General features: G+C 37.7%; 2 protein-coding genes across 4 annotated transcripts; one reads left to right on the top strand and one right to left on the bottom strand.

The window, feature by feature from the left end:
• Positions 1–12: 12 nt before the first annotated feature.
• cers1 (ceramide synthase 1) lies at positions 13–14821 on the bottom strand. 2 transcript variants are annotated; one of them, XR_010896146.1, is made up of 8 exons: positions 13578–14821; positions 7242–7401; positions 6402–6582; positions 6054–6215; positions 4897–5044; positions 3904–4028; positions 3023–3153; positions 13–2871 (listed from the first exon to the last, which is right to left on the bottom strand). XR_010896146.1 is itself a non-coding variant. In XM_067396733.1 (7 exons), the coding sequence occupies exons 1-7, from the start codon at positions 13836–13838 to the stop codon at positions 3111–3113; spliced, it is 1080 nt and encodes a 359-aa protein (XP_067252834.1). In that variant the 5' UTR covers positions 13839–14821; the 3' UTR covers positions 13–3110. The 2 variants fall into 2 exon arrangements, 1 of the variants encoding a protein (XP_067252834.1); XM_067396733.1 differs by having other exon boundaries at positions 13–3153.
• A 3616-nt stretch (positions 14822–18437) lies between these two features.
• Positions 18438–24418, top strand: tnfaip8l1 (tumor necrosis factor, alpha-induced protein 8-like 1). Of its 2 annotated transcripts, none has more exons than XM_067398852.1 (2): positions 18438–18664; positions 22227–24418. In XM_067398852.1, exon 2 carries the CDS (start codon positions 22232–22234, stop codon positions 22790–22792), a length of 561 nt encoding a protein of 186 aa, XP_067254953.1. In that variant the 5' UTR covers positions 18438–18664; positions 22227–22231; the 3' UTR covers positions 22793–24418. The 2 variants fall into 2 exon arrangements, with proteins under 2 accessions (XP_067254953.1, XP_067254952.1); XM_067398851.1 differs by lacking the exon at positions 18438–18664 and adding an exon at positions 20267–20443.
• Positions 24419–27000: the final 2582 nt, after the last annotated feature.

The raw sequence follows: 27000 nt of genomic DNA on the forward strand, positions 1-27000 counted from the left end.
TTTGAACAGTTTTTATTAAATGGAAAAACATGACACGACACAACTTGTTTCAATTCATCAATTCAACTTAAAAATTATCAAAATTGTTCAATTACAATTGAGATAATACCTGTCACTCCTCGTGGTCAGATCAAAATCAAGATAAAGAGTGAATAAATGGTCCAAGAAAAATTTTAAAACAAATAAAATCATTTTTCCCATGGTAAATTAATCGGTATAAATCCCCTAGTTACCACTTTTTAAAAAATGTTTCATACAGGGGAAAAAAATAAGCAGTAGTAAGAAATTACAGTGCAATTTTAATTAAATAACATTTCTATAACAAAATACCCCAGGCAAAAACACCCCAAATCCAAAGTTGCTTTGCCGTTACACTCACCAGGGTTTTATTTTTGGCACTTCTCAAGACGATTAAGTATATTTTCAAAGTGATCAAATTATTTCCACTCTCCACACGTGCATTCTGACTGAATAGAGCAGTGTTGAATGGAAATTAATAACAAACGATCCAGAACTTACAGAAAACATTTTTCATAAAAGATCAGTGGAGTGTATGGTGGCGTTTAACGGTTGTTGCGAGCTGGTAACCCAAGTTTTCTGGGAATTTTTTTGTGCATGCGCGTCTGACGCTGTCAAAATTCAGTTATCATAAGAGAATGAGTATCGAATGCTGCTCTTTTTGCTGAATTTCTCCAAGCAGCTGCGTGTAAATGTCGCAAGAAAATTTGCAGATTGAGGATTACTAGCCAAAACTGCATGCAACTACGTTTTTTTTTTCCAGTGATTTGACAATGCCGGGTAAGGAAAGTTGAGAAACTGACGCTCTTTCAAGAGTACCATCATAGACGTCTGCTGTATAAATAATGTGTACACAGGAACATCTCAGATCAGAAAACAACAGCAGCATTAAATTAATTTCAAAGAATATTTCACCAAAGTGTGCCATGGTTTTGGCCAACACTCTTTAACAATGCTAAAAACAAAATCATAAACGGCTAGCTCAAGCTAGCTTTACTAAAGGAAGACATGACCACAGTGACGTGCAGACCTCAGCATTCGTGCACTAAGATTAAGCATTGTACACAACAGAACTTTTGATACAGTAGGCAAATTAACTATTCAAGTATTGCAACATTTTTGGAGTGATCAATACGTCACAACAGATAAAATCAGTTCCATTTCTTTTGTCGTACGCATTTTTTTGTAAAGCATATTCTCAAATCGCATGCGTTCTTGAATATGACATTTGCATTTAAATACTTTGATAAATTTGTGTAAGTAGTAAATGTTTCTCCATTGTAACGGACTAAATAAGCATCCACAACTAACCATTTCCATTGAGTTATCAAGTTCTCCATCCGTATTTATATAACACGATATATCATTGGAGTGTATGATTTTTTTATTTATTTTTTGCCAATCTGAAACTAGCTTTGATGATGCAATGGATGCTCAAAGAAGAAAAAAAAGGAAGGAATGCAAGCAGTATTTTTGTAATCCAAACATTGAAAGCGATTCCCTTTCAGACATCTACATTCAAACACAGTAATACTGTACAAACATGATTTTGATGCAGATCAGGCTGATTTTTTTTTTTTTTTTTAGTTGGTTGTAACCTGTGTAGTTGGTGAATGTTTAAAAACAAAACAAAAAAAACTATGTACTAGTACAGTGGTTCTCAACTGCTTTTGCTTCAGGACACTAATTTTATATTACGTTATTATGTATCATATAAAGGTTTAAAGAAGTGCTTAAACTTGGAATGTTTTAATATTACCATGAAATAATTTTTTGTATCCTTTTTTAGTACAAATATTGAAACATTCTAAATTCAAGATATATCTTGAGAAGCAAAATTACATCTTGTTTTTTGAAAAATGTATCAAAATTAAGTTTTTACTTAAAAGAAAAATGTCTGCTAACAGGGTCAGAAAAATAAACTACACCAAAATAAAGTTTATTTTTCTGACTGCTTTGGCAGATATTTTTCTTGTTTTAAATTTTTCAGTAAACAGTACTTAATATCCTGTGTAATTTTTCTTCTCAAGTAAATGTATCTTTATTTAAGACTGTTTAGATATTTGCAGTGCAACAATATGCAGAATTACCAACGTGACTTAAACTGGTCAGCACAAACTCTTTATCCTTGTTGCAAATGAACTGTAATCTGGATGTTTTGTTAACCTTGCAAGGTTGATTATCATTTTTAAGAGGTTGGCATATGTCTAATTTGACTTGCTACTAATTATGAACATGAATTCGTGACAAAATACGGTTGAGTGTGATTGGATGTACAGCATGCGCTTTGATGCCAAACAACAAAAGAAATGGTAAGAATTTCCATTAATTTTACTCTTCTAACTATGCATGATTTCATGGTTAATTGTATTTGCATTAACATTATATGCATTTAACATTGCCTTCCTCTGCTTTTCAGAACCGACCGACTATTTGAGAACCACTCCACTAGTACGACCTACAACAAGATACGTACTGACCCTTTTTAGTGCCTTCACTACTGGAATTAAAATACACCAGAAAACCAAAAACGGTCTAAATCTAATCAAACAAACTGTGGTCCCAGTTGACGACCACAAAACCTGATTATAATGTGTTCCACTCTTCTCCTAAATGCATGGTATGTCCAGATATATCCTAGTCACTCCCGCCGTTAATTCCTGATTTAACAATTAATAGATTCATTCACTCATTTAACTTAAAAAAATATTTTTTTAAAGCAATATATGAAACGAATAACAACATTCACAGTGCTATGATTATAGTATAATAACAGTGATTAAAAAACAATAGGGATAAAACAAAGACAATGGTCGATTTGTTTCTTATTCTCTGTATTGACTGTCCAAGCACCTTGAAAATAAACCAAAAAAGAACTGCACACTGCCATTGCTGCTCTCAGAATTTAATAAAAAGACAACGTTTCGACCAAAGAGGTCTTCGTCAGGTCAGGCAAACAGTAGATAGTGACAAAATGGCAATTACTTTGCATTTGTCCAAGCACCTTGGCCATCTGAGGTTAGGAAACAAACTAGGTCACATAAGTACCTTGCAGTCATCGTTAAGTGCCTGCAGATGGCAGCACCTAGATATTATTGATGTTTCTTCTTGGTGGTCCCGTTCTGCACATGTTTCCTAAGAGGAAGGAAGATGCATAAAAAGCACAGAGTTAGACTAGAAAGAGGTGATCACAGGATGCATGTGGCATGGTCTGATATCACTTCACTTCAAGGTCAGAGCGATAAGGACAGGACTGATGCCATGACGCTAGTCACATCTACATGAGACAGCACTTTCATCCAATCGCACCTTTTCACAGATCAGGTCGAAACAGACCGGCACGCTCTGTGATCTCAGATTGCGTTACCCTAAACCTAAAGCTATTGATGTCATCAGGTGTGTGGCACAAAGCTGTCTTACCTTGTGGTTAGAATATCAAGAGCAAATACTGCCCAACTGTGAAACTTTTAAAGAAATGGAGCTCAGATTAAGCAGAAATCAAGTGTAGAATATAGCCTTGTTTTATATACTCTTCTGGTCTAGTTAGCTTTATATTTTTTGGTAAAGCAATACTAAATTTTCCCGGAAAATGAACATTATGCTGCCTTTAAGTTACCTTGGAATAAGCATATTTATGGGTTAAGTGCACATGTACACCACCACAATAATTATAATTACCAGTAGGAATAAGCCCCCAAAAAAATTGCACCTTCCCAACTCGCAAGTAGATACTTCTCAAGAGGACTTTGAAGGACCGGTGTTTTAAGGTAGTAGACTTTGTAAGTCTCAATTCTGCTTCAACTGCTAGTCAACCACACAACTTCCTCTTTATTACATGCACATGCTCTATGCCTGAACCACAGACTGCTTCATTTCTCCACTTACCCTTCAGTAGACATCTGATCATTAGTGTCTGTTCTCTCCTTTAATTCATCTTCCTCGTACTCCCGGACATCATTTACTTCCTTCATCTGGCCCGTCAGGACCTTCACCACAAACAGCACGATGAACTGCAAAAAGACAAAAATGGCTTTACATGACTTTACATGCAATAATATATAAATGCAACTTGAACGGGGTAAATGGTGGTAGGTTCTTGGCTAGCTACCCAAATTATGTAGGATAAAATTCAAGTAGACAGTTGGGATCTGTCCAAATTGTAAGTGTACTCAAGATGCTTCGGATAAAATATCTACTAGATAGCTAGCTAACATGAACTGATACTACTGATAATAGGGCAATTAAAGGCAGTTGTTTCTGTAGATAAGCAACTGAAAGTCCACTTACTCCTGGGACAGTCCCCCAGGAGCATTGGTCTCTATCCCTGTTCCTGGAGGAACCCCAACAGTACACATTTTGGATGCCTGCCTTATTTGACACCCATTCAAGGTCTCAGAATCTTGACTGTCGAAGGAGATGTGTTTGATTTGGAGACATCCAAAATGTGCATGGTTGGGAGTACTCCAGTACCAGGGTTGGGAAATACTATTCTAGAGCAGTGGTTGCCAAACCTGTCCTGGAGGACCCCCAGCCCTGCGCATTTTGTATGTTTCCCTCATATATCACACCTGATTTAACTCATGTGCTCATTATAGCAGAGATAGCAAGACCTGAAATGGGTGTGTCAGAAATAGGGAGACATAGAAAATGTGCAGGACTGGGGGTCCTCCAGGACAGGGTTGGAAAACACTACTCTAGAGCAACCTAGGGCCTCTCTAATTGACATGCTCAAGTCTTGTAATGAGTCCACCGTGAGCTGTCATCATGGTGATGATAGCTCACGGTGGACTCATTACAAGACTCAAGCCAAGAACCTTTGGGTCAGTAGCACTGAGCTTTACTATACTGCCACTATGTTGTGAAACTATCCGTTCTTACCAGGAACCAGTAGATATTCATGAGGAGCAGGGAAAACAGGAGTGTGTTGAAGAAGAAGTAGAAAGGAATGTTGGGAACCGACTGGATGCTGGTGACGCAGGAAGCCCACAGCACTTTAAGGGGGAACCAGTACAAACGGAACCAAAACCTGCACAAACGACAAGGATGTATGTCTACTTGTGTAGATTACTTTAAAGGAACACTCCACTTTTTTGAAAATAGGCTCATTTTCCAACTCCCCTAGAGTTAAACAGTTGAGTTTTACCGTTTTCGAATCCATTCAGCCAATCTCCAGGTCTGGCGGTACCACTTTTAGCATAGCTTAGCATAGTTAATTGAATCTGATTAGACCGTTAGCATCTCGCTCAAAAAAATTACCAAAGAGTTTCGATATTTTTCCTATTTAAAACTCGACTCTTCTGTAGTTACATTGTGTACTAAGACCGACGGAAAATGAAAAGCTGCAATTTTCTAGGCTGATATGGCCAGGAACTATACTCTCATTCCGGCGTAATAATCGAGGAACTTTGCTGCCATATCCATGGGTGCAGCAGTGCAATGATATTACACAGCACCTGTAACCCGTTTGCACAGGGAGCGTGCCTTGTAACCATGGAGACATTTCTGAGAGACGCTGTGTAATATCATTGTGCCTGCTTCAGCCATGGTACAGCAGCAAAGTTCCTCGATTATTACGCCGGAATGAGAGTATAGTTCCTAGCTATATCGGCCTAGAAAATTGCAACTTTTCATTTTTCGTCAGCCTTAGCACACTATGTAACTACAGAAGAGTCAAGTTTAATATAGGAAAAATATCGGTCATTTTTTGAACGAGATGCTAACGGTCTAATCAGATTCAATGAACTATGCTAAGCTATGCTAAAAGTGGTACCGCCAGACCTGGAGATCGGCTGAATGGTATAAAGGCCTTTGCACACCGAAAAATGCAGAAAATTGAACCTGATCCGAATTTTTTTTATGACAGACGAAAGTTTCGGAGGCAGTGTGTAAACGTGATTGACACAACGTGAGGTCGTAATTATTTTTGAACGTGCGGAAATTTCGGATGCGAATTTCGGACTCGGACTGTGTGCAAAGATCTTAAGTTTGCATCAATAGCAAAGCTTCTGGTTTCTTGATCAACAGGCAAGCCTCACCATGTGATGCTAAAGCTAACGGCACCCATGTTGGACAGGACATCATTGATGAAGTACTCTTTCCCTCCCCGGATCTTGAAATAAACGTTGACCTTGGTGAATTCCAACTGAATGTCATTGATGTCGTGAAGAAAGAGGACGAGAATGCCAATGTTGTGGTATCTGTGGACAATGTGTTCAAAAACATGAACAGTGATGAGTGATTTATAAACTGAGGCTTTTAGTGGCATATCATTTGAGTTGATTCTTAGTTTATTCTTTAAGATGCAAGTTGTTATTGTTGTAACTATGGAAACTAAAACAGGATGTAGAATAACTGTTTTAACAAAGCCCGTAAATTGGCCTGACCTAAAGGCATAGGAGAATGTGATCAGGGCCAGAGTGATGAAGTGATGCACCACCATGACAAGGGAGTCCTTCCTCCATGCGTCCATGTAGACCGTGGCATATATGGAATGGCCATAGAAGCTGCCCTGGATAAGGTAAGCTATTGCAATATCGGTGGGTACCGACATCCCGCTCTTCCAGTCTAAACCAAAAAGACAGAACAAATCAGTGACACTCCACAACCATAAAAAGAACAACACTAGATGATAGTGACCTTGACTTGCTGAAAAAAGTGGAACACTGGCCTCATAAAACAGATGGTTTATGCTGATGCTGATATAGTAGAGATTAAAGCTGTTCATGTGTTACTCTCAAGGGTGTTCAGACAGCATGATAGGTGATGGTTTCCGTCAACAGCAATCTTTGGCATTGTGACCATTTTTATTGGGATTAATAAAGTATTTTTGTATCGTTACTGCAAATGAGTAGTGACATGATCCAGCAACTACCAATTGGAGCATAACTGGTGATCAGAATAACTCGGTTATTATACTGATAAGGAGTATTAGCAGATAATAGCAACTTGTGACCTTTAGTATTTATTCATTATATTAATCACTCATATTAATGTTTATTTAGTCATTAAAACACTCACCAACAATCATTTACTCAACAAATTGGCCTTTCCCAAAAACTGAACTCTTTCAAAACTTTAAGTAGCAGCATGTAATGTTTACTAAGCAACTCAAAAAAGCTTGTAAAAAGCCAGGGGTTGAGTCATTCAGGCCTTTATCAGGGTATTCAGGGTTTAATCAAATGTTAACATGCAAAAACAGGACATGCGTCAGCTTTGAGGCTTACCATAAAACACAGACGGAGGGTTTTGAAAGAAGGAATAGCTAGTGAAAAACAAAAGGTAGGTGCTGTATGACCATGACATTGTGTAGAAGACCAGCTTCCACGCGCTCTCCGGCATCTTTGAGACATCTTTTGATGGGATACAACACCATTGTCCAAAAGGCTGTGGAAGACAAGAGGAAAGAATGAAACTGCAATGCTAGCATTTGCATAGCAGGTGTTCATTTCTCAACAAAGAAGACTTCTAGCAACTGAATTGCAGAGGATCAATGATGCTACACAACGGTACCAGGTAAAATTATCAACGGAAAACCTCATTTACAATTTTGTACACAACTGTAACGGTACATTTTGACTCATTTGTGCATTTCATTTGCTTAAAAGTGCATGTTCAAAATTAACTGTGTATATCTTCCCAGGTGCTGCCTTTGTGATTTCAAATAAAAGGATGAGTCATGAAAAGGCCATTCTGATTAGCTCATGACATCAGATGACTCCAACCACTCATTAACAGTAATAGCCTGAAGCTAAAGTAGTACTTCATCTTTGTTAAACTTAAGTACTTTGTTCATTTGTTTATGTGTGTGTGCTCACATGCGTTCACCTTATCTCTCTCATGACAGACTATCCTGTGTGCTAGTGATGTGTGAACACAAAAGCTGAATATCACAGTAACTGAAGATGTTAAAGGCTTGTCTTAATCATTTATCTATTCATGAGCATCACTTTCACTTGCAGTTACCTAATCTGCACCCTCCCTTCTGCCCAATACGATAAAAAAATAGGCCACTGAAACTAGGTATATACATTGGCATCATTTGACCTCACACTTGTGCTCATAGTCACATGATTGCCTCTGATTGGCCATGAAGCAATATGGCGCGCATTGCAGGATATCCACCACGTGGATTCTGCTCTCCGCCTCCACCCGCTGGGGTTATTTATAGAGGCCAGCTGTCACCAAAATGCCCTACCCCCGTTCCTCTATCACCACCTCTAGCTGAGGCCCCGAGGTTCAGGCTGATTGCTGCTGATGCTGGTGTCTGCAGCACGGCGGATGACTGCAGCACATGGTTGTGATAGAGAGCACACATCCTTTTTCAGCTGAGCAGCCTGACATTGCTTTGTGCTCTAATGGACACAAAGAGAAGTTTAGGCGAGTCTCAGGCGAAAACCACAAATGAGATATCTTTAACATCACAGTTGCTTCTTCTAGAAGTTCAGTGGACATTGATTCTGAAGTGTTCTGCTTCTCAGACTCTTGCAATGTGCTCTGATTTACCAAGTTACAGTATGATCTTCTATTCCTTCAATATGATTGGGTATAACCATTTTTATTATGAATTTTAGCTATCATCTTAAATTATATGTTCACTTTCAAATTAAAATTTACTCACCCCCATGTCATCCAAGATGTTCATGTCTTTCTTTCTTCAGTCGAAAAGAAATGAAGGTTTTTGATGAAAACATTCCAGGATTTTTCTCCTTTATAGTGGACTTCAATGGGGCCCAAACGGTTGAAGGTCAGAATTACAGTTTCAGTGCAGCTTCAAAGAGCTTTAAACGATACCAGACGAGGAATAAGAGTCTTATCTAGAGAAACCATCGATCATTTTCTAAAAAACTTAAAAATTATATTCGTTTTAACCATAATTGCTCATCTTGAACTAGCTCTCTGAACTAGAAGTGTAGAAGTGTATTACTGCCCTCCACAGGTCAAAGTTTGAACTAATTGTTATATACTTTCACTAGCATATTGTATATGACTATTTATATTTTAAACTTTGACCTGTGGAGGGCATTAATACACTTAGTAGTGTCTACACTGCCAGAATTCAAATAGAGAAGAAGAAGAAGAAGAAGAAGAGAGCTAGTTCAAGATGAGCATTTATGGTTAAAATGTATAAAATCATTTTATTTTTTTATAAAATAAGACCTTCATTTCTCGTCTGGGATCATGTCGAACGTTTTGAAGCTGCACTGAAACTGTCATTTTGACCTTCAACCGTTTGGGCTCCATTGAAGTCCACTATAAGGAGAATAATCCTGGAATGTTTTCATCAAAAACCTTAATTTCTTTTCGACTGAAGAAAGAAAGACATGAACATCTTGGATGACATGAGGGTGAGTAAATTATCAAGAAATTTTAATTTGAAAGTCAACTAATCCTTTAAGTTTCATTGATCTTTCTCTGTCAACTGTTTAATTGGTGTCTCTTGTCATTTCTCCTTAAAAATTGCTGAAGAAATTTCTGATACCTAATTAAACACAACTGAGCTCTCCGATAAGTCCACTGAGCTTTGGAAGAGCAACTTCTGAGCAATAGAAGTTTCCTCTGGGAATGCTTGTTATGGAGGACACGTTGCAACCCATATTAAGCCACCAACTACTTTTGCCCGCTCTCACAGCACATGAATGGCAAGCAGAAGCGAGGGCTGAACTGAACCCAGCCTGAACCTGATGACTGAATGTGACTGAGACACATTTTGTTCTGGGGTCTTGTACAAGAGCCAACCTATTGAATAAACGTGCAGTTTCCATAGCAACTATTTGAGGATGGCAGGTTGTTTTGTAAAATAAATCATAGACAAATGACAACACAAACAATGTAAAAGAACATGCCCATCTCCCACATATGTAAGCAGCAACTGATCACACAATGTAATTTCTTTACTGTTTTTTGCTCTTTTTGGATCTGCATTTTATTTAAAAGAGCTACTTAAAGGAATAGTCCACCCAAAAATGAAATAAAAATCACTCTTTTTCACTATTTACTCACCCTTGTGTCATTCTAAACCCATTTGCTATATTTGTTTTCCTTGTAGTGGTATGGATCACTTGTGGTAACTATCACTTGCCATATTAAGAAGTTAAAGAGTTAATATTCTTCAATTAAATGTCCTTCTATGAAAGATTCTTTTGAGTTCGGAACAACATGAGGGTGAATAAATAATGACAATCTTCCTTTTTTACAGAACTATTCCTTGATCATACAATGATCAGGACATTCAAACAGAATGTCAATATAGTTTCAGTCAGTAAAACCCCTTTTCCAATACTTTGGAGAGTCAAGAGTCAGAAAAGAGATAAAAGTATCTCCACGTGGCCAGATGGAGCCAAAGAGCCTCATGTTGTCCCCATTTGCCCCTCAAACTCCCTCCTCCTCCCTCCCTGTTGGGCAGAGTTGTATTTCCTTGGGCTTTGATTGTTCTTGGAATAACTAGTTTGTTTTCTGCTGTCATTTCAGATGAAGTTGATGCATCTAATCAAGAGATCAGAGTACTTGAAACAGGGCGGCACAAAGAGGAAGGAAGGATGCAGACAACGTTGCCTACCAATAATGGCATGCAATTTCCACTCCGAGCACCAAACATTTGAGAAACACAATACTTGATCTCTGGGCGGGCATAAACTAATGAGTGCTTTAATTGTCTTCAGGGTTAGTATAAGGGGCTGCACGTTTCTAAAGCTTACCATTTGTTATCAGTTGGTCACCATAGTTAGATCTTCTGTCTGCATTGCCTGATCACTATTCCTGCTTGGTCAACTACCATAAGTAGAAATTTTGTAGTAAATATTGTGTTTGTTGAAGTTCCACCATATTATTCCCATTAGCATTACATTTATCTATTGAACATCAGCATTTATGTTGCTTTTGAAGCCATTTTTACATATTTGTAAAATAATATTTACAGCACAAAAGTAAAATTTGGTTCGCCTGCTCTTTGTGGGAATGTGATTTCACCAAGTATGACATCAACATCTTTGATGATCCTGGAACAACATTCCAAATCCAATCCACCAATCAGATTTGAGGAACAAGTTTAACGTTTATGTCAAGTTTATGCTTGCAACCAGGGTTAGGTGCTTCTACATCAATGTTATCTTTCCCCTCTGATTTTAGGGATAAGTTTTGGGTAGGATTAGGTTTAGGGGTAGGAATAGTGTTAAGACTAAATTTTCAGACAGGAATGTTGCCCCAGGATCAACAAAATATGTTGATCCAGGAACATGTCTTACTTGGCAAAATCACAGTGACCATTTGTGCAGCATGTGTTACGAAAGTAAACTGGTCAAACACATGTCTGTAACTTTACTATCTTAAGAGCTGATGACCTCTGTCTGTATGAACTGCTGTTAAGACACGGAGCTCAAAGGTTAATGTCTGCAGAATACACAGCGTGACACGGCATTCCTTTGGCAGCTGATCAGACAGCCAGAGTTTATCATAGTGGTGATGTTGTTTGCCAGAACATGATGTTGTTGGGTATTTTGATTTTAGTGAAATGATTACTGGGAAAAAAAATCCTCTGGTCCAGTGGATCGTGGTCATCTCTCTTGTCAATGGTCAAAACAGCATATGTTCAGCCACCCAGCATGCAGTCAACACCTTGATTTTTTTTTTTTTTTTTTTTTTTACACACACACACACACACACACGTTTTCAGTACTGGCCAGATGGTCTTGTGCTAGCCATCCATCGAATCTGAGAACGTGAAAGTGCAAGGGAACTTTAAAAATGAATGGGCCTCATTAACTCTAAGAGCTGATGCCATAAATTGTTTATTAGATAACATGGAGATTCGTTTAAAAAGCAAGTAGAGAGATCATGTTACATACTGCACGCGTGTGTTTGTGAGTGCAGGACATAGTCCACAAAACTCTTTAAAATCTGCAGACTGTGTCAGAAATTATCTTCTAAGTCAGGATACAATCTTGTGGCCAAAGTGCGGTATACTAGAACTGCAGTACTGAGCTCACGCTGCCAACGTTTCAAAAGGGCTCCACATGGCTTGTCTCCATGTCTTCTGAAGTCATATAGTGTGAAGAACCGACTCATATTTAAGTTGTTTATCACTAAAACATTGCATATGTCTGTGCAATCCTTGGTGCATTAATGAATCAGAATGAATCATTCTTTTGAGTCAGATCTTTACAATGAATACATTCATCAAAGTTATCATGTTCTTGAGTTCAACTCACTGACTCAATCATTCCAAGGGTTAAAAGCTCACTGGATTATCAGTGACTATCATTGGAAGCTATTTTATGACTTCAATAAAATGCAGAGGTCTAATTTGGGTGAATTATTCCTTTAAAAAGAACCAGAATCCCATCTGGTGCCCATAGATTCATGTTTTGCATGTGCATGTGGATTGATCAAATGTTGACTTTAATCTTGCAATATGTAAAAGGAGAGACCCTCTTTCATGTAGAGGGATATTATTAGCCAAGAAGCACAAGACAGTCAGGCCTGACACATTGATAAGTGACTAACTGCTGCGTATCTCTTCATTTTCAAAGTCATGCCTGTTTTTAATCGCAAACTGCAGTGCTGCAACTCTTTGCCAAGACCTCACACTCTCTTACTCAAGGGTTACAAGCCAGACAAGGTCCTGACACGTCACATATTTCCGTATAAACATCACGCCAGCTGCCCCACGCCATCCGTCAGGGTTTCTCCACGTGCTGAGAGAAAAGAATTTACAGAAGGGGGAATAAACCGCAGCCCAGGGCAAACAGGGATGCAGAGGGCCCATGAATCATGGCAGCATTGATCCTAGCAATTGCAGCCCATCAGCAAAGCTCAAACGGGAGTCATAAAAACACGTTTCAGGACAGGAAGTGAAACCAACATTTGCCGCATGCATCAACTTAGCCAAAAATAAGCAACAAATGCAAAATGTGGTATATCACAGTCTCAGAAACAAGGTAATTAGGTTTGTGTCTTGGAAACTTGATAGTTCTTGTGACCCCTTTTGCATAGCCATCTTTGTATGTAAAATGCAAAGTAAAAAAACTATGTAAAACAGCACTTGTGCACATTGCTACTTCACAGGGCGAGTTTCAAGCAAATTTCACTGGACAGCGAACAAAGCTGAGGTCTTTCTAGTTTAACAGAGGAAAAACTAAACCAAACCTCTTAAAACACATACTTCCACATTCACAGCCAAAATAACTTGTGAACGTTATGCAGCAAGTGTCAAAACGTCTGTTATACTGCTGTTCAGAAACAACAACAGCTATGAACTTTAATTTCTGAGAAATGCGAGGTGTTTGCTTGTGAACAAATGGTGATGCAACGTCCAGTGTTTTGAAACAACTTCAGATATTCAGTGAGGGCGCCAATGTCATGCTTTCAAAATCCACTGAACTTTAAAGTTTTTCAGTGACCGATACTGAAATATGAATTGTTTAAAGAAAATGAACACCAATTTTATACAATCAGCCTAGAAAGGTCAACTACTATAAGTAGTACCAAACATCCATTTTGATGGGATACAACATCAGTACAATAAGTTGTATTTGCATAATCTGTGGCTTCTGCAATATATTTACCTCAAAGATGTACACGGCCAGCCCCCTGCGCACCTTCGTCCACATGACCGCGCACATGATGAACATGAAGATCTCCATCCAGGTTATGTAGGCATGATCCAGCAGGGTTTTACTGGAGAGTTCCAGTCCGCAGTCTTTACAGTCTCTAAAGGCACTGAAAATGACTGAATATGCTCTGGTGATGAGCTCTATATAGCCAGGCATGATCTCCATCTCCATGCCATCAGTGGAGGAACCATCATCCAGGTGGTTGGCGTCCATTATGCTAGAAATACTATAATAATTGCTATAATGCCAAGCCACTTAGGGGCTAGAAAGCAATGGAGATGCACAATGCAAAAGAGCCGCCAGCTATAGCTGCTGTAAACCTTAAGCTGATTATGGCCTCTGAAGTGCCCTGTGTCTTTTCTTGTCTTCTAAATTAGGACTTATAAACTTCTAATACCAATTAACAAATGATGCCAAACAAACCGATTCCAACTTTAACCCCTAATGTCAAGAAAAATAAGATTATTTTATATCCTATACTGCATACATGCCAATGTCAGCCATTGGGGTCTCAATGGACTAGTTTGCCACCATCATCTGCTTAAATATAAGCTGAAATCTTCTCTGTGTATAATATATTGATATTAACACTTCCCTTTCTTTATGGTTGCAAAATCTATTGCACAGTATATTAATCAGCATGCCTGCATTGCCTACTAGAGTTCATTTATTATAAATTTAAGCAGATGGCTTACAATTTAAGCATTCTCTGCGCAATTAGTTAAATGCTTAATAAAAACAATAACCATTTTCTGTTTGCCTCTTTATATCCCGCGCGACTGATGTGTGTCCATATGCAAAATTCTTCATGTGCCAAAATAGCGCGTCCTCTCCGTTATGTTATTCAGTAACATCTCCTCTTTGCTTCTTTATCTAATGTCGAGAGGTTTAAAGCAGAAATAATCCTTCAGTATGTCCATATGTGGGTTGAATATAGAAAACGGGTAGAAATAAAAAAAAATCGCTAAATGAAGACTAGACTAAATGAACCTGCGCACTAAACCGCTCAGCATGTGATACATATGATTCAAAAACGCACAATAGGAAAAACACACAAGGACCCCAAAAAAAACAAAAAAAAACAAATGTACCTAAAATCTGTCTCCAGTGAGAAGCGACATCCGTACATTCGCGGCGCGCTGTGAAGTTGAGGTTAGTGCACAAAAAAGCAAATGATCATGTCCTTGTGTTCATGTTCAGCCGGTTCTTTTGGACGATTCTATGGAGTCGATTCGCAAAGCGGCTATGAATCACTTGACTGTAACCATGGCGAAATGTCTGTTTGTAGAAAACTATATAATTTACGAATGTTGGAAACAAAAATAGAATACGTATCGTCATGACAACAGTTTCGAAATGGTACCATTTGGAACAAAAACAATTAGCACCTCAGAGAATCAAACTGGACAACGCAAGTACAATTACAATAAGAAACACTTATGTATATGAATGATGGCGATAAAATAGTTTTATTTAACAGAATCTTTATTTCATTACGTTAGTTAAACTTATAAATTGTTTTAAACAACAAATTGCTCGAACAAACTGAATCGCCAAAATGACTCAAATCAAGCAGCGGCCCGTTATCTTCAGACAGATTACAGAGAGAGAGAGAGAGAGAGAGAGAGAGAGAACAGGAACTTGTTTAAAGTGACAGTACCAATAACTATTATGAGTCAGTAGACCAAGTGTTGATTTTCCGCTCAAGACGTGTCTCAGAAAAGGGAAGAACCAATTCAAAAGGTTTTCTTTATTTTTTAGCAGGCAATGAAACGTTTATATATATATACTTTTACAGAGTGGTGTATGGGGTGAAGTTTATGACATATCAATGTATTTGAACAACAAATGTGCAATACGAATTGAATAGATATACAGAATTCTTCACCCAGAAGAGAGGAGAGCACAGGGCTGTAGCCTGAGACCAACATTGACATTAATAAATTAGCGGTGCAGTTGGAACAGTCTACAGTCCCTGGACTCACTCTACAAGACAAAAAAAAAACATATGCAAAAAAGATCCCTCTTTCTGGATGCATCTAAAATCATAGTCCTACAGAATCACTACATTTTAAAGCATTACAAACCCAAGAACTGAACACTGAAAAAAGTCCTCTCAATCAGCTGGTCCTGAGACTTATCTAAAAACACATAGGCCCTATGGGTCATTCTACAGAAACGTCCACTTTTCTGTCCCTAGACTTTACAGAAATATTACACTTGAAAAACTCTTTAGGATTACAATTTTTTTTTAAAAATATTTTAATATGAAACAATATGTTTATTGAATAATTAATCCTTCTTGAGCCATCAATGTGGCAATATTTGTTTTGTAATTAATTATAAAAATTCCAAGCGCCACAGAAGCTCTCGTCCCCACAGTCATGACAGGGAAAGTGCTTTATTTTAAGCTCACATACAGGTTTTTCTACCATTTTAAATACAATAATGTATGCATAACTATCAAATATATAATGTAAATGACATAAAATAAACAAATATCAAAAAAATATTATAAAATATATAATGAATGTAGTTGTCCCCTGGTGTTGTGTCACTGGTGTTACCTTTAACAAAAATCTCTTATTTTGAAATAAATAATCACACTGATGGCATCACTTGACTTCCTTCTTTCTATTTCCTGAAGATCAATGAAGAAAGGCCAATGAAAAGTCCACTATCTCTTTTCAAATATCAGAAATTTTAATTAGAAAATCATAATTTCATACAAAGCTTTTAGTTGAAGTCACTGGTGTGACCTACTTTATTGCTAGGGAATTATAAAAAACTAGAATACAAATGGATTAACTAACTTGATTTAGTGAATATATCATGACTGACAACATGTGGATTGACACCTTGCAGCAGCCATTTTGTAAAATGCATTTTTCATGAAAAATGTCACTGGTGTTACCGTCACTGGTGTTACCCGTTTATAGAAAACTTTATTTAAAGCTATTCATTTAGTTCTTTTGCATAAAATAGCACTAAGATTACATGATTCTAACTTTTCTTTCTCATTGTTAATCCTCCTTTGGGCAGATATGGTTAAATTAAGGGTATTTGGCTAAATTCAGTGCAGCGACTTTACAGACAGCGTATTTTACACACAAAATGTTGTTTATGATCTTTTTCTGACTGTTTTCACTAAGTGTCAATGTTAATTCTTTTATTGTACACCAAATGTAAAAATTTAGTTCAATCTACTTAATTATAGTTGAAAAATTAAGGATCTTTGGTCCTACGTATACGTCACTGGAGATTAATTTTGTTTTTTGTCTGTCACATTAAATAAAATGTGTCATATGTGACATGATAATAATTTTACATTCATTGAATTCTGCAACACTCAAGAATTAAGATGTAAAGGATTGTATCATTACTTTTTTATAACTGTTTTTCAGATATTTCCATTGTTATAACAAATACATGCGTGCAATTGAATTAACATAATTCAATCACACTTTTAACTAAAAAAAAAACACATAATCTCCTTATTTTTTGCATTATCTTTATTATTCTGTAACTCTGACTGCATGTGCTGAAAAAAATGAAAAATAATATTTCAAAAAAATGTTTGAAAATGCCAGAGAAGTAAGGTAACATCAGTGACAAAAAAAGGGGACATGCAGTCTTTAAATAAATTTACACAAAAAATAAAAAATCATTAAGCTGTCATTTATGTGTATTCATAAAGTCAAAGTGTAATATAATAATGTGGTCTAAGTTTAAATGTTAAAAGAAGAAATACATTTTAAGACATTTTGTCATACCAAAAGTGGACGTTTCTGTAGAATGACCCATATCTGGAACACTGAGATCAGGAAACTAAGTAAAGTAAATTACAATTATCTATTCTTATTAATTCTATCAAGCTCTAAAGTCAAATTATGAATTAGAAGAATATCTCCAGAGCGTCAGAGACGCATAGTATGTTTTTATATTATTAATATGTATATAAATTTGTATGCAATTTATCATATACATAAATTAAATTGATCACATTGAAAAAAATAATTAAATAAAAAAAAATATGAAAATTGCTTTGTCTATGTTGCTGCAATACAAAGTTGTAGCGCTGGGCGGCGCCATCGGGCTGTGTAACCCATAATGCGTAATAGTAATGAAAGCATTATTTAAAAAAAAAAAAAAATGTTGATAATGCATTCATGTGGGAAAAGAACGAAAATATTACTAAATTTAGAAGAAACATGTTCCTAGGTATTATTATCGTACTAGATAATTTCCATCTGTGGTCGCAGGTGTTAGGGCTGTTTATCATTGAAGAGGATGTTAGATGGTTTAAGACTTTCTAGTGTTTATTTACAGCCACCGGATGTTTTGAATGTGTTCCATTTATAAACGGAAAAACAGGTCAAAGACATCCGGTGAGGAATGACTATTCAATCTGGCTCGCACCTTTCTATGTATTCCTTAACGTAAAGTTATCTTACAAAACATGTAAATAATAAACTTCTCAGGTATATTAGCGATGAAATTCCAGGTATTCTTACGTAAACAATCCAGTTAAACGTCTACACGGCCATTTTGTTTACAGAAGAAAAATCACTAGTTACGAGAGTTCCCCTTCATTGTTCAGCATTATTTCCTCTGGGAAATTTTCAGCCTTGGAGTTGGATTTTCTCAGGATAATGACGGGAAACCATATGAAAGGCTGGACGCACGGGCCTCTCTTCCCTCTGATTGGCCCGTTGGCGAGCCAACCCCGATCGTGATTGGTCCATTAGAACGCCACTCACCGAGCGCCTAGGACCCTCAAGTTTGAAACTTTTCGAAAAGGTGGAGTCAGGTTACAAACTTTGGTAACCAAACGCGAAAAGAGGGAGAAGAAAACACTTCAATTATTCACAGCAGCGGCTCAGACCCAACACATACCTGTCGGACACATTTTACCGGCCTTATAAAACAGTTTTAAGTCTTGTGTTGGGTGTTTATTGGCTGTCAGTGTGATTAGATGGAGATTTGAAGAACGAAAGATAGACTTTAGACGCCCAGTATCCGGTTGAAATAGGCGAGAGGTGAGTGAGTTTCTAACTGCCTTCAATAACAGACGTTCTGCATTCTTGAACACATGAAAATTTATTTGTGGAATTGTGTCTATATAAAAATCAATATTTTTGCATAGAACATAGCTTTTGTTATTGATTGAGGTTATTGTAAATGTAATGGTAATGCATAAAGTTATTCTTCACAGTGCACTTCTATTTTTTTTTTGAGAATAAAAACCGAAATCATGCTTCAGTTGCGTGCATAGACCATCACACTGCAAAATAACAAGCCAACATGAGAATTATTAAAAGTATGTAAACACTATTAGATAATTTGACCGCAACGGACAAATGTGGGCTACGTTTTGCATTTCTATGCATGCAAGGAAAGCACACTAGTGTGATAAATATTTGATATGAAGGTCAATGGAAACTCTATGAGAGTAACAGGCCGGTAACTTATTGACAGAGACAGGAGGATATGACCTTATTCACTGGACTGCAAAGTTCACTTACATTGAGGCTTTGGTTGTAGCCTAGGAAACATTAACCGTCGGCATACTTTCAGTTGTCTGGGATGTGTCTGAACCTTTATGTTCAGCACTCAATAGTTAGCTTTTATAAAGGCGCATGTTAGCTGGCATTTATTATATTTTATAGACCTAAAGCCTTTACCCCAAGACTTTGAGACTTTGTTGACATCTTGAATTGAGAGTCAGGTAGTTGTATATATGCAGTTTTAGTTCATGAAGCACATTGATGCTGACTAGGCATTTTGTTTGAGTCTGGAGACAGTGGATTTAGGAAAACCCCTCATCCATCTTAGGCAGTTTAACTTTACTAGTGGTTGACCGATATGGGTTTGTAAAGGGTACAAGCCAATGCTATGACCTCAGAGTAAAAAAAAAAAAAATAATACAGTCACATTATGAGTCGCAATTACGAGAAACAAAATTGTAATAGTGAAAAGTTGCCAGTCAAAGAAAGTCACAATTACCTTTTTTTTTTTGTACTCTGTAGTTAAATTTTGTTGCCATTAAATTAAAAAATGTAACAACAGAAAAAGTGATTGCACTCAATATATAATCAAAAAATCACAACAAAAAACCCCCAGACATTTGCTCATCTTTCCAGCATCTCATAACTAATGTTCCCTAATTCTGTCGGAGAGACTCATAATGAACATTTTAAGCTTTGATAACCTTTGCACAAAAACACATTTAGTCGACCCAAACCCTTATTGCTAAATTGGCTCATGCATTATTAAAGTGTGGAACTATTTTGTGGAACCGCTGAATAATTCATGCCACCGCAGGCTTCTCTAGATCTGTGTGGCCAGAAAAAAAAGTGCATTTTTCGTATCATTTTGACTAAAGCCCATGAACCCTGCACAGCAGACAATCAATAAGACAGAATGCAGCAGACAGGAGCAAAGACATGCTGCGAATGCTGTGGTTGTGTTGTCTCAGTCCATACCTGAAAACAGAGCTAGCTTGAGTTTGGACAGTGGCCCTTTTGTTGGCCTTTCCAGCTGCAGGAAGCTTGTTTCTCGTTTCCTTAAGGCATAATTGGGCGTCTAGTATACTCGGAGAAGGCAATCTATTAGGTGTAGTTCCAGCATCTACCAGCAGGGTGAAAGATAACAGCCAACCCTACAGGTGAAATCACTCACACACTTACACACCTGAAACAATCAGTTCACACAGACAGGCATGGCTCAGTGATCTCCAATGTTCTCCACCGTCCTCCACAATCTCTCGCTTTCCCACTCCCCAATCATGGAGAACGTAACCTTATACCTCCAGGAAGGTGAGTGTTGGCTTCTGGTCGATGCTAAGCAACTGAAAACCTCAGTCTCTCGTTACAGTGTCTTTGTCCAGTGGTGAATCAAACACCATGAGCGTTGCTGGGATATCTGTGGTCCCAAGTTGTTCGTTTCACACTAGTCTCGCTTGTTACACTGAGCTTTTGTGTTTTGCTTTGTTTCCACCCTTGTAAAACTTGCCACTAATGATAATGTTGTAAAGCTGGTTACTGCCCATTGTTGCTTGGCAAACGTTCAGCTATTTTGTTCAGCTGCAGTTAGTATTGCAAAACAGAAGAACGGAGATGCGCTTGTATATTTGTGTCAACCAAGAAATGCATCGATTTCCTTCCAAGGCCAGATTTATTTTGAGAGGTTTTAGTGTCATCTGTTTTGTGGGAGTGTTTTGACAGCAGTTCTTAGGGCCCAAATGCATCTAAATCTGGTTCTTATAATGCTTCAAATATTTACAGCAATGGCTCAGACACAACATATACCTGTTGGACACATTTTACCAACCTTATATGGTAGTTTTTTAAGCATTATCAATGTGGCTGTAGGTTGTTTATTGGCTGAAAGGGTGTTTAGATGGAGGTTTGAAAGTTATGTATCTAGATCTGTTTCTAATAATGTTTCAATTATTTACACCAGCAGCTCAGACCCAATATATACCTGTTGGTCACTTTTTACCTTATAGGACAGTTTTGGGTCTTCTCAATGTGGCTGTAGGTTGTTTATTGGTTGTCAGGGTGTTTAAGTGGAGATTTGAAGAAGTAAAGTTATTAGTGCGCAAATGCGTGTAGATTTGGTTGTAAACCTGCAGAATGATTTTATAATTGACTGGTGGGAATCTGTCAGATTATCACAATCTTACCTTGTCTCTTTCTCAAACAATTTACCTTTGATCTCGACAGACATTAATACGAGGCTCAGCAGCCGATGTGTAATCCTCTCAAAACAACCAGCGTTAGAAGTCCTGCTAACCAGGGATATCATCTTGTGAAGGTTTTCCCAGGGAATCGACTCGAGTCACATCAAACATGTCTTTTCAAAGAAATGCAAATGGCATGTGTGCAAAAAGACAATGTTCTAGGGAAGCTGTCGGTCTCCGACCACTCACGGTATCACTTCCTAATGACTTTGTGGTTTAATTAGCAACAATTCATCGCAGTGACTCAGAGTTGAAGACATTCTGTTGTGTGCAGCAGGTCCCCAGGGAACGGTCATTTCAAGAAGGGGAAATTGTCCTGTCAGGCCTGTGCGAGACTTAGGAAGTCCATTGTTTTGTTAAACCCTCTAAAGTGTAGCGTTCGCCGTGTGAGAACGGAAATGCACGGATGCTGTATTCGGATTGTTTAGTTGCAGACAAAATTTGTGAATGACCACCACCACCACATTCATATGCATTTTCAGGAAATGTGCACAAAGAGACCTTTTTAAGTCTCGCCTTTTTGATGAGAAAAGTCGGTAAGATTTCTTTCCTCAATGTCCCGAAGCGAAATCATTCATGCTACATGAAGGGTAATGTTTCATATTCAAGCATGGTTTGTGTTCCTCCTATTAGATTGTGTTATTTGATTTCAAGAGTCAACATTTAGCATGTTTTGACTTCAACGTGGGAGTTGTTCCATATACGCTTCCAGGCGAGACACTCAAGATAAACATCTGTTGTCCCAATTTGGATGCATGACTGTTGTTTGGAAGAATGCTAAACCGCGGCTCCGTTTTAAATTTTTCTTGTTTGGAAATCTCATTTTGAATGCCTCTTTGTTTGTGTCTCATCCGTAGACATCATGGACTCGTTCAGCACAAAGAACCTGGCCCTGCAGGCCCAGAAGAAGCTCATGAGCAAGATGGCGACCAAGACGGTGGCCAACCTCTTCATAGACGACACTAGCAGTGAGGTACTGGACGAGCTTTACCGGGTGACCAAAGAATACACGCGCAACCGCAAGGAGGCCCAGAAGATCATCAAGAACCTCATTAAAATGGTGGTCAAGTTGGGCGTCCTCTACCGCAACGGCCAGTTCAACAACGAGGAGCTCGCGTTGGTCGAGCGCTTCCGAAAGAAGGTGCACACGCTCGCGATGACGGCCGTTAGCTTCTACCAGATCGACTTCACCTTTGACCGCCGCGTCATGAGCAACTTACTCAACGACTGCCGCGAACTGCTGCACCAGGCCATCAACCGGCACCTGACGGCCAAATCTCACGGCCGTATCAACCACGTCTTCAATCACTTCTCCGACTGTGACTTCCTCGCGACGCTGTATGGACCTTCGGAAGTGTACCGCGGCCACTTGCAGAAGATCTGTGAAGGAGTCAACAAGATGCTGGATGATGGCAATCTTTGATGACTACCTGTTGTATTTATGGAAATTATTTGAACATTTTCTTCAACTGGAGCTTAAGCTCAGAAGATCTCGTGCCTTATTTGTGCATTGGACGCTAAACGAATGTAGAACATAACGTTGTTCTCCTTGGCTCCTGTCTTTAGACACGACTCACGAGGTGGTTTACAGCGCAAACTCAACGCGACCCAATGCAAATCTTGCTCCTGTTTGTCTGAAGGTAATTTAAGAACTCAGATTCACTATCAGAGGAAATGAAGGACCATTTTCAAACCTTTTGATGCCGAGAGGAAATATTCATTTCAAGCACTGCAAACACAAAACGCACTGGGGGAGGTGTATGAAACGTTTTATCTCTAATTTTAGGAAATGAGTCTGCAGCATCAAACTCTCGCTTCCAGTAAATAGATAGAAACGCTAACTCAAAAGGATTTTTTTTTTTTTATCTGAAGATCATCTTGAGGTTGATACTGAACTATTCGTAAACGATTACCCCTGTGATTTCCAAACTTGGTCATATGCGGTTTACGTCCATCTTATGTTTGTTTTTCACTCCATACCGCCCCCTGCTGATGGGAGGTCTTTACCATGATGCAGTTTCTTGCCGAGGAACGAAGAAATGTGCTAGAATGTCACTGTACTACCTTTCAGCATGTTTATTTGCTGTTTTAATGAAGGTTTTATATGTATGAATACATGCCTGAGCCGTTATTTTTCCCTTATACTTCATTTGATTGTTTTTAAATTATATGAACACAGAAATGTCCCATTTCTGCTGTCATTGTGTTTTAGCTCCAGCAGTTTTGACAGAGATCAAAGGAATACTTTGGGTATTATACTGGGTAAAGTTAAGCTCTTTCGACATCTCTTGTGGAACGTTGGTTACCACAACAAAACTGTAAAAGCTACCGAAAGAAATGCAGTGCACTTAATAGAAGTCAATGAGGCAACTGTGTACTTGTCTCATAGACCGCCATTGTAAGTGCAAATCTGCCCACATTTTTATGTTTGTGTGTGTTCTTGATTATAACCTAGAATGTTCCAGTCTTTCTACAAAATGGCCTAAACTCAAAATAATTGCAAAGTTTGAGTTATTTGGATAATTTTGGGACTTAAAGGCTCTTATTGATCAGTTTAATGTGCGTTCTTAGCCTCAATTTCTTTATCTATGCACTTATTTTTATTTCCTTTTGTAAATCAATAACAGAGGGTTGTTTGAATTTGTCGTCTTGTGACTAGATTGAGTAAAGCTTACAAATAAAGTATCAAATATTCCAAGGGAAAAAAGTGAAACTTGCGAGCAACTCCTCAGACTTTGGCAGCAGTCAAAGCCATACCTCCTGGTTATCCTCAAACCTCTCAGGGTTCAGTCTTGAGTGCGTCTTAGTCGTGGCGTTTTGGCCAATTTAAACCGATTAAGGACCGAATACCTTGATTTGTTTTGCAGATGTCACCTGAGCATTACAAGACTGTCATTCACATTTACCACATGTTTTTAGAGTACCATTTTTGTTAGTCACAAACAAGTAATGTTCATGTACATTGTTTTCTTTGTTTTCTAGAAACTATGTATATAAATACAGTATTTGTGTGTGTTTGTGTACATATATATATATAAATGACATTTTTAAGAGGCATGTGTTGTTTCTTTAATGAGGGGAAATGCAGAACAGTCTAGCAAAAGTGCAAGTTTTGCCCTGGATTACAGAATGATAATCTTTCTGGCATGCAAGATTGTTTTTTTTTTTTTTTTTTTTTTTACTTCCAGAAAACCAAATCTGAACCTTTTGTTCGTCTTACATGGACTGAGCAACAAGATTGCAGAATGCGTATTTAGCAAGAATTAACATAATCCAACCCAGTGTGACATATTACGGGTGAAATAATATTGTACAAGGCGGGGGGAAAAAATGTAGATTTTTGTATTATTATTGATTGGATTGTGGAAACTAGGCGTTCCATTCCAGAATGGATCAGCTCTGTATGACAGGTGGTTGGATGAGTGTTTTAGTGATGTAGGCCAAAAAGGACAGTCATTTCAGAAGCATTTAGATTAAAGATTATAAAGACTAATATTACTTTTTCTTTTTGGGATAATATGCACTGATGAATCTTTCACAGTAAGAGCAGAAACATGTAGAAAGTTGTTTTTTTTATTTTATTTTCACAAAAAATCCCTAACCGATTGATGGTATCATTCTCTCTCTCTGTCTCTCTCTCTCATTCTCATATACATACACACTGCCCTCCAAAAGTTTGGAAACGCCCTAGAAAAGTGGGCTTTTGATCTTTTAATTTGTGATAATTTGCACTGATAAGGGACAACACAAACTATGAAAACATATTTTAATACATAAACACATCAAAATATCCACCATTAGCAGCTATCTGACCTAAACTGGGTTCTGATTGGTTCATTGTATTCTAAACTTAATTGGCAATCAATTGTTGAAGCTATTAAGGTGTTCTGACCCAAAAATCTTTTACAAACCTGGGCCAAGTTTAAACCAGTAACCAGCATCACAGCTGACAAAGGGGCATGTCTGACTTTGACATGTATATATTGCCATTATTATGTAATCAAAATGAAAATTATTATTGCTGGTCTTCAATGATAATGTCAAGTTACTGTAATGTATTTGCACCAAAAAATAAGGATTGTTGCTGATATTGTCAAAAACCACACTTTGCTAGGGGTGTTTAATATATATATATATACGTGCTGCTTGAAAGTTTGTGAACCCCTTTCAAAATCAGTGAAAATGTTAATTTTAACAAAATGAATCATACAAAAATGTTGATTTTTATTTATTACTTTAAGATATTTTACATTAAAGATGCTTACATATAGTCCACAAGACAAAAAATAGCTGAATTTGAAATTAACCTGTTCAAAAGTATGTGAACCCTTGATTCTCAATACTGTGTGTGGTTACCTGGATGATCCATGACTGTTTTTTGTTTTGTTATTGTTGTTCATGCATCTTTTCCTTGTTTGTCTTGAACAGTTAAACTTCCCAATGTTCTTCAGAAAAATCCTCCAGTTTTCAAGGATTTTTGGCATATTTGAACCCTTTCCAGCAGTGAATGTATGATTTTGAGATCCATCTTTTCACGCTGAGAGCAACAGAAGGACTCAAACACAACTATTAAAAAATGTTCAAACATTCACTGATGCTCCAGGAGGAAACGTGATGCATTAAGAGTCGGGGGGTGAAAACTTTTGAACAGGATGTCCAAATTTCTTTTTGTTTAAATATTTATTTTTTCATTTAGTACTGCCCTTCGGAAGCAACAGAAGATACTTACATGTTTACCGGAAGACATGTAAAGCACAATTTACCTAAAAGTTAAAAAGTTTTCACCCCCCGGCTCTTAATGCATCGTGTTTCCTTCTGGAGCATCAGTGAATGTTTGAACCTTTTTTAATAGTTGTGTTTGAGTTCCTCAATTGTCCTCAGTGTGAAAAGATGGATCACAAAATCATTCAGTCACTGCTGGAAAGGGTTCAAATATGCAAAAGATGCTTGAAAACTGAAGAATCTGCAGGACCTGGAGGGATTTAGTTCAGTTTAACTTCTCAGGAGGACAAACAACGACTCATGAACAACCATCACAAAACGAACACACACACAAAAAAAATCATCCAGGTAACAAGAATCATGGGTACATAAACTATTGAATGGGGTCATTTCAGCCTTTTCTTTTTGTCTTGTGGACTATATGTAAACATATTTTATCTAAAATATCTTATTCAGGACAGTACTAACTTTAACACACACACATACATATATGTATATATTACACATCAATATTTATAGTGTGGTATCGGTTTAAAAAGGAAATCCTAATTCTCCCTGGGGTAGTCCTGAGTTTGAAACCAATAGCAGGGATTTTCACAGGCCTGTCTAGTGTGAGACAATATAAAAAGTCTAAAAATGTGTGATGACACGCTGGTTTCATTTGCTATTCTTCTCACGGCTGTTTCGATGTGCCGTTCTGACACGACTTCTTTATTCTATGCTGATGCTCAATCCCCCTCCGGCTGATACCTGAGACGTGACAGTTACCAGGGACTTAAGTTCTTCAACCTGGCAAATTCTTTTATTTTTTTTCCCTCCCTCTTCTTCTTTGCTTTTCTCTCCTCTAGAATGTCCTCTGGGGTCTGAAACCTGCTGTGTTTGTTTTCACTTAAAAGCAAACGTACATGC

This window comes from Chanodichthys erythropterus, chromosome 10 (genome assembly GCF_024489055.1).
Source record: "Chanodichthys erythropterus isolate Z2021 chromosome 10, ASM2448905v1, whole genome shotgun sequence".
NCBI classification, from domain to species: Eukaryota; Metazoa; Chordata; class Actinopteri; order Cypriniformes; family Xenocyprididae; genus Chanodichthys; species Chanodichthys erythropterus.

Bases quoted from the DNA above. Each gene is read 5' to 3' on its own strand.
- cers1 (XM_067396733.1), bottom strand. From the start codon at position 13,838: ATGGACGCCAACCACCTGGATGATGGTTCCTCCACTGATGGCATGGAG. The intron at 7,402-13,577 runs GTAAATATATTG...TGTCTTCCACAG, and splicing joins TGGCCGTGTACATCTTTGAG to CCTTTTGGACAATGGTGTTG. The intron at 6,216-6,401 runs GTCAGGCCAATT...CATTGTCCACAG, and splicing joins ACATTCTCCTATGCCTTTAG to ATACCACAACATTGGCATTC.
- tnfaip8l1 (XM_067398851.1), top strand. From the start codon at position 20,365: ATGTTCTCCACCGTCCTCCACAATCTCTCGCTTTCCCACTCCCCAATC. The intron at 20,444-22,226 runs GTGAGTGTTGGC...TCTCATCCGTAG, and splicing joins AACCTTATACCTCCAGGAAG to ACATCATGGACTCGTTCAGC.